The following is a 7,990-nucleotide window of genomic DNA, read 5'->3' as shown; positions in this document are numbered from 1 at the left end:
GGAACTATGTGTGATGGCAAAATTAAACCATGCAATCTGCAATCTTGTGGTGAATTATGTGAAGCTCTTTGAAGCTACCGAAAATGAGCAGATTGCAATGCGATTGCTGACAAACATTTTATTTCAAGTCTGCCAGAGTCTTCTGTGAACCTTTCTCTGTCTCCAAATTGTCAATCAACATTTTAATATTTTATCCTATGACAGGAATGGTCTTCTCATATCCATTTTCCTTTCACCCCATTATCAATGTGCTTTATGTTTTGAATAAAACATCACACAGAAACACACAATGTTCTCATTGTATCCCATTTTTAATGTGACTGTTTGAATTGTCTTACATGTACTATCACATGTACATGTATTTATTTAGTTTATTTAGTCTAATGAGGTGCAGAAATCATTAAATGTCTATCGCTTTTACTTATAATTCTACGTCATTAGAGTCTCCAACAATACGATTGAAATTGTTTCAGTGACCAGTGTGTGTACAGCAGGGAAGGCTGGGTGAGGGAAGAATCAGCGGACAGGCTCATTATATTGCAGGAAATGGAATAAGAAATGCTATCAAACATGTGCGTTCCATGTATTACAATAAGCCCGTCCTCTGATTTCTACCTCCACCAGCCTCCACTGGTGTGCAGTAATCAACAGTGATAATGACATTCATCCATCCTTCCTTAACCCCATGTTAAGTGGTGACCCCTACATTGCAGCATCTCTGTGCACTGTTAGTTGGGGCCCAGTAGGCCATAAGTGTCCATACCTCCTCTTAGTTATGGACTGCACTTATATAACGCCTTTATCCAAAGCGCTTTACAACGGCCTCTCATTCACCCATTCACACACACATTCACACACCGATGGCGGCCAAGCTACCATGCAAGGCGCCGGCCCGCTCACTGGGAGCAATTTGGGGTTCAGTGTCTTGCCCAAGGACACTTCGACATGTGGTCAGCCGGGGGGGCTCGAACCGCCGATCTGCCGACCTTGCGATCATTAGACGCCGGCTCTACCTCCTGCGCCACAGCCGCCCTAGACAGGAAGGAAGTCTAGGACTCTGTGAACTCCGCCCCCATGCTGACACTGCGTAGACGCGGCGACGACTGGACTTTGAGGAAGGCCATTTTGGGGTGCGTGGGAGTCGAGGTCGCAGCCCTGGCCTGGTCTGTGATTGGATGGGAGGTGACGAGGTCTTGACTGGAGCGGGCCGTGCTGATCCGAGAGGTGGGAGGACGAGGGTGGAGGATGATGGGGTTGAGGGGGCGAGAGGAGGGGGTTGTCGGAGCCAGTCTCGGGGCTTTGTCGTGGGGTAGTCGGCCGGCGGTTTCCCTGGTCGGCTGGAGGGGCGGCGGTAGCAGTGGCACGGGTGTCTGGGTGTCTCTCCCCGCCTCGGTTTTCACATTCGCCCTCTTCTCTTCTTCTGTGCCCCTCTGGATGTTCATCCCTTCTTCTTCTTCCCCCTCTTCCTCCCTCATCATCTCCTCCTCCTCGGTGCGGGGCTCCCATCGTCTCCCCCCTTGCTCAAACTGCACCTCCACGAGCGGGGTGTGAGAGCTGATCGCCCCAAAGCTACAGATGGTGCTCTGGGTGTCCTGGCCGAGGATAGAGGGAAGAGAGCTTCTGGTGCCCATGTTCCCGCCTTCGTCGTCGTCGTCGTCACTGGTGTGGGGTTCGAAGCCGGGGGAGCGGCGGAACCTCTGGAGCTGGGCGGAGGTGCGGCGGAGGGCCCCGCCCATGAGGATCGTGGGGGAGGGGGCGGAGTTGAGGAGGCGGTTGAACAGCGCCATGTTGGGGTGGCGTGACCTGGAGGAGTCCTCCAGGTTCTCCGCGATGTCCTCCAGAGGCTGGAAGTGCATCTCTTCTTTGGGGATCCTGGTGAAGGGAGAGAAGGGGAGAGAAAAGGGAGAGAAGGGGAGAGAAAAGGGAGAGAAGGGGAGAGAAGGGGAGAGAAGGGGAGAGAAGAGGAGAGAAGGGGAGAGAAGGGGGAGAGAAGGGGAGAGAAGAGGAGAGAAGGGGAGAGAAGGGGGAGAGAAGGGGAGAGAAGGGGAGAGAAGAGGAGAGAAGGGGAGAGAAGAGGAGAGAAGGGGAGAGAAGGGGAGAGAAGGGGAGAGAAGAGGAGAGAAGGGGAGAGAAGAGGGAGAGAAGGGGAGAGAAGGGGAGAGAAGAGGAGAGAAGGGGAGAGAAGAAGAGAGAAGGGGAGAGAAGGGGAGAGAAGGGGAGAGAAGGGGGAGAGAAGGGGAGAGAAGAGGGAGAGAAGGGGAGAGAAGGGGAGAGAAGGGGGAGAGAAGGGGAGAGAAGAGGGAGAGAAGGGGAGAGAAGAGGGAGAGAAGGGGAGAGAAGGGGGTTAGGAAGGTCTGAGAGGTTTAGGTCACCATCTTTTAACGTAGTGTACGTACGGAACATTCTGACAAGGTGAAGATGTGTTTTTGATTCGTTGTAAAGATGTATGTAACTGCTGGGGAGGCTGGTGGAGGCAGAGGTCAGAGTGGGGGCTCTTTGTAATTCCTAATTTCATTCCATGCTTTACAATGAGCCTGTCCTCTGATTTCTAGCTCCACCATAATACATGGACTGGAATAAGGAATGGCTTCAAATACACTGGCCCTACCAGCCTCCCCTGGCTGACACACTTAATAAAATAATAATAATAATAATAATAATAATAATAATAATAATAATAATAATAATAATAACAACAACAACATAATAATAATAATAACAACAACATAATAATAACATAATAATAATAATAATAATAGTTTCATTGCCATGCAATCAACTTGTCAGTTCAGTCAATTGTTGGAATTTGGTATTTTATGCTCTAGGCAAGGGGTCAGCCATAGACGGTGACCCTGGAACAATTAGGGGTTCAGTGCCTTGCTCAAGGACACCTCGCCACATGGACCTTGCGATCATTAGACGCCGGCTCTCCCTCCTGAGCCACCACCGCCCCCTACACAACTTACGCCATGTCGAAGGTGGAGCCCTGGAAGGAGGGCTTGCGGAGCACGAGGAGGGTGGCGGCGGTGTAGGGAGGACGGGGGTTGGAGTCGTCCCAGTAGCGGTCTCTCTCCATCATGGGCAGGTCCCCGTACATCTCATCAACAGCCATCATGGAGACCTGACAGCCAACACACGCAGATGGAACACACACACACACACACACACACACACACACACAGATGGAACACACACACAGATAGAACACACACACAGATGGAACACACATACACACACAGATGCAACCCACAAACACACATACATATATATACACACACACACACACACACACACACATCCCCCACCTGGGACAGTCTGACCACCTCTCATTGTTCGTACTCCCCAAGTACACACCACTCATCATGGGTGGAGCCAACAGTGAGGACAGCTTAAGTCAGCACCAGTTTCAAAACACAGACAAGTCGTACGTTCGCCATTCTAGCTCCACGCTAGACGACCACATGGACATTGACCCATAATGCTTCTTCCATTCTAGACTACATCAACAAATGTATCAACAATGTCACCACCCACAAACAACACCACCCACTTCTACGCTCAGTTGGGCCAGGATAACAAGGTTCCAGACAAAGCTTAGCCCCCTCAAGGCGCCCTGCGCTGGGGAAGGTCACTGCACGCAAGGCTGCTGGTCCCGACAGCATCCCTGGCAGTGTGCTCAGGCTCAGAGCAGTGGTGTAGTCTACGTGATACGCAGGACTACGGCGTATACCCACTAGGAAAGGCCAAGGATTTCCATATACCCACTTAAAAACGTGTGAGGATACGTAACAGCGTTTTGTGACAGAACTTTCACTTTCATTCATAAGATTCACCCCGTCTGTGTTACGAAGCACTTGAATTTTGGACCATTGGGACTGACTATAGCGTCATATACCATCAAAGGGGGGAGATCAGATGCGACATGAAATGTCAAAATGCAGTAGCCTACTATCTTGCACAGATCAGCCTTATAACATGTAATGTTAGATATATAACGTTAGACAGGGAGCGCATATGTATTTTCATGGCGTTCCGAAATGAACGATATGAGGCTGGGAGGGGAAAATCACAGTATACCCACTAGAAAACACTAGACTACACCACTGGCTCAGGGTGTGCGCTGGGCAGCTGGCCAAGGTCTTCACCGACACTTTTAACCTGTCACTGGCCCTGGCAGTTGTGCCTCAAGTCCCACATGGGAGGCTGTGCATGAGTCTAGGCTCCCAGCACCAGCAGGCTTCTTCCCTGCAGCTGTCAATCTGCTGAACTGAAAATCCCAGTAGTAGCCTTGCCCCCTAGCCCCCCCCCCCACCCCCCCCCATACCTCTACCCCCCCCAGCCAGCCCCCCTCCACCCCCTCCACCTCGTACACCTTGTACATTTCTGTTCTGTACAACCTTGTTCTGTACATATCATACTGTGCATAAACTGTGTATGTGTATTTACGTTAGATTAGATTTGAACTTTATTGTCATTGACAGAGTACAAGTACTAAGACAACGAAACACAGATTGGCATGTCGCCAGACGCCAGTGCAAATAGTGTATAGTGCAAAAGACATGAGACATGAGATGTATGTACAGTATGATATGTACAGAACAAGGACGAAGGGCGGTGAAATGTACAGTTAAACTTTAGATAGTAAACTGAAAGAAAGCATTAAAAACTAAAGCGATGTGGCCTGGGGTGGTCCAGTGGTCTACAGTGCACACATTACGCCCATGTCGGCATTGGGTTCGAATCCGGCCCGTGCCCTGAGGATGCCCCTCTCTCCCTTCTTCTCCTTACTTTCCTGTCTGTCCTCCTCACTATATCTGTGCAATAAAATGAAAAATATGAGCGGGACTGTCCCACTCAGGAAAAAATTAAATAAATAAATAACTAAAGCAATGTGGACCTGGAAGTTCCTGTCAATCAGCCAGTTGGTCTCAAAGTCGTCGTCATCCTCTCCAAAAGGGTTGATCAACTGTTCTGCCACCTTAAGGAGGAGAGGGAGGGAAGCGTTGGTCATATTTGTGCTGTTTACTGCTGCGGGGAAGATTTCTGAACGCAACGTGCCCTCGTACCTTCAGCCAGCCGGCGTAGAAGAAGAACTGGAGAAGGGTGAAGATGGGGACGTAGAGGTCAAGGTCATGACCAGGGTAGCCCTGGGCGGGGTCCAGGAACTGGCGTCCAATCAGACAGGCCAAGAAGAAACTGTACACAGCCAGAGTCACCACCTGAGGGACGATTAATACAAGAAGAAACGACGACACAGAAAACACAGGGACCCCCCTAAAACGACAATTGTGTGACACACAAACACACACGTACCTGGGTGTAGACCAGGGGCACACACACAAACACACACGTACCTGGGTGTAGACCAGGGGCACACACACACACACGTACCTGGGTGTAGACCAGGGGCACACACACACACACGTACCTGGGTGTAGACCAGGGGCACACACACACACACACACACACACACACACACACACACGTACCTGGGTGTAGACCAGGGGCACACACACACACACACACACACACACACACACACACACGTACCTGGGTGTAGACCAGGGGCACACTGATCATGTCATAGTGAAAAAGCATACTGCAGTTTCCTCTGAAGGCATTGAGCTCCTGCCAATAGACAGACACACAGACAGACACACACACAGACAGACAGACACAGACAGATAGACAGACACACAGACAGACATACAGTAAGTACTTTACAGTGTATACTGTGTGTGTGTGTGTGTGTTTGTGTGTGTGTGTGTGTGTGTGTGTGTGCGTGTTTGTGTGTGTGTGTGTGTGTGTGTGTGTGTGTGCGTGTGCGTGTGCGTGTGTGTGTGTGTGGGCGTATGTGTGCGTGTGCGTGTGTGTGTGTGTGTGTATGTGTATGTGTGTGTTGTCGTACCTCCATCAGGAGTTTGAGGGTGCTGTCGTCTTTGATCCTGCCCTCACAGCGAGCCACAGAGGCCAGGTTGGTGAACCACACGCAGGGCACCCAGTACTTGTTATAGGGGGACTGTAGGCTCTCAAACTTCTTCCGCTCTTCTCTGGTCATGAACCCTGCAGTAGAGAGGAATCACAGAGCATGGGTAATGCCAGGAGATAGCGGGCCAACACTTTGCACAGCACAGGGGAAAGCAAAATGTGTGGCTTTACTACCAGCTCAGTGGCCTTGCAGTTAGAGTGTCTGTCCTGAGATTGGGAGGAGGTCGTGAGTTCGATCCCCGGCCGAGTCATACCAAAGACTATAAAAAATGGTACCCGATGCCTCCCTGCTTGGCACTCAGGATTAAGGGTTGGATTGGGGGTTCAGACCCTGCGACATACCAGCGACATACCGTCTCACACAACGGAAACAGGAGATAGGCTCCTGCTGGCTAAGGGCCATTAGGATCGAGAACCATCGGTTCTCAAGGCTTACTTACTTACTTACTTACTACAGTGAGAGAGGTGGGATACATTGTGGGTTTGCATATGGACAAACTCTCTCGTGCTGTTAATCAACATATACATCTCAAACAAGTTAATCCTATACAAATTCACAGTTAATCTGAGTACTTGCCTGCCTCCACGACATGGTCCATGGTGGGGAACCGCTTAAACGCGGCCGTGCTGACGGAGCGCAGTATCAGCAGCGCGGACAGGCTCGCGTAGCGCATCATCGTGCGTCGTAGGAGCCGCCCGCGCTCGTCCGCCCCCTGCAGGCCGCCAGAGAGCATACACATCAGCCGGTCAGGTAACGGGATGCAGGTGTACTGACTCCACCAGCGATTCACCACCAGCGTCACATAAAAACCTGTTGCACACAAATAAATGCTGCCGTTCTGATTTGTGGTACAGTACACTAAGGTTTGTTAATCATACGTATGTGTTATTGTTATTGTGTTATTGACATAGCAGCCCACCTAGCACAAAGGACATGGGGATAAGACTGCCATAGTGGTTGCAGTAGATCACCAGTTTTTCAAAATACCTCTTCTGGTCGTCATAAAGGAGGTATCTGAAGAGGGGAGAAGGAAAGAGAGAAAGGAAAAAATACATGTTTTAATAATAATAATAATAATAATAATAATAAGAATAAGAATAATATTATTATTCTTATTATTATTAATATTTAAGCGGTTCCCCACCATGGACCACACGCTTTTCTTTTCTACGACTTTTTGGGAATAATAGAGTATAATCTTATCTCACAGTTATGGTATGGTACAAATATATTTCAGACATTTAGGGTATGTTTTAGAAAGCCTTATAAAAAGGCATAGACTGTCTTACCTGTACGTGACACTGATTGCAGTGTACATGGCGAAGAAAGCAAGGAACTCCTTATATAAAACCTTGTAGATGCTTCCCCTCCAGGCAAGAAGCAATTTGGAGAAGCCACAGAAACGCGCATTGGCAACTCTTGCAGTGTAGGTGACAGTCATGACGCAATTTATGGATTTAGTTCTGGGAAAGAAACAATATCTTTGGGGGGAAATAATAGGTTGCAAATTATAAGTCTATAAACACGCAGATGTTTGCAGTCAAACTTAATTATATAGCTACAGGGCATTGCAAACAGGTAAGAACTGTCAAAGAAAGCCTATAGCCTGTGAGTTATGAATTTCTGTGAAATTGAGACTTGGTAGAGGTTTATAGATAGTAGACAAACATCCTTACCCCACTGCCTTAATCCTTAGGGTACACACTTTGCAGTTGTCTAAAGTTTGCACGTAATTGTTGGCAAAAGTTCTTAATCAACTCATTATAGATCATGAAATGTTGGCTATTTATTATTATTACGGTTTTCTACGTACAACTTCACGGATATCCATTGGCGTCAGACCTTTAAACTGAGACATAATAGCGTAGCAGTAACAAGAAGACCTGGGATAATCCTTGGAGTCTCAGCAGTGCGTTCAGTAGTCAGAGCGCCCTGGGGTAAATCCGAAAAAGGGAAGGAGCGCGGAGCTCGTTAGCGCAGCCCCCCGACTGGGAAACCAAA

General features: G+C 48.9%; 1 protein-coding gene across 1 annotated transcript; it reads right to left on the bottom strand.

Annotated features, from left to right (window-relative positions):
* Nucleotides 1-1,049: 1,049 nt before the first annotated feature.
* best2 (bestrophin 2) lies at nucleotides 1,050-7,430 on the bottom strand (the record flags this gene model as incomplete). The annotated part of the gene is made up of 10 exons (XM_080522844.1): nucleotides 1,050-1,430; nucleotides 1,533-1,872; nucleotides 2,967-3,121; nucleotides 4,898-4,978; nucleotides 5,067-5,219; nucleotides 5,551-5,628; nucleotides 5,909-6,063; nucleotides 6,566-6,799; nucleotides 6,909-7,003; nucleotides 7,279-7,430. The coding sequence occupies 10 exons, from the start codon at nucleotides 7,428-7,430 to the stop codon at nucleotides 1,050-1,052; spliced, it is 1,824 nt and encodes a 607-aa protein (XP_080378970.1).
* Nucleotides 7,431-7,990: the final 560 nt, after the last annotated feature.

Source organism: Nansenia antarctica, assembly GCF_963989245.1.
Source record: "Nansenia antarctica genome assembly, chromosome: 2".
NCBI lineage: Eukaryota > Metazoa > Chordata > Actinopteri > Argentiniformes > Microstomatidae > Nansenia > Nansenia antarctica.
The sequence above is the reverse complement of the archived record's forward strand: the minus strand, read 5'-3'. Positions and strand labels throughout refer to the sequence as shown.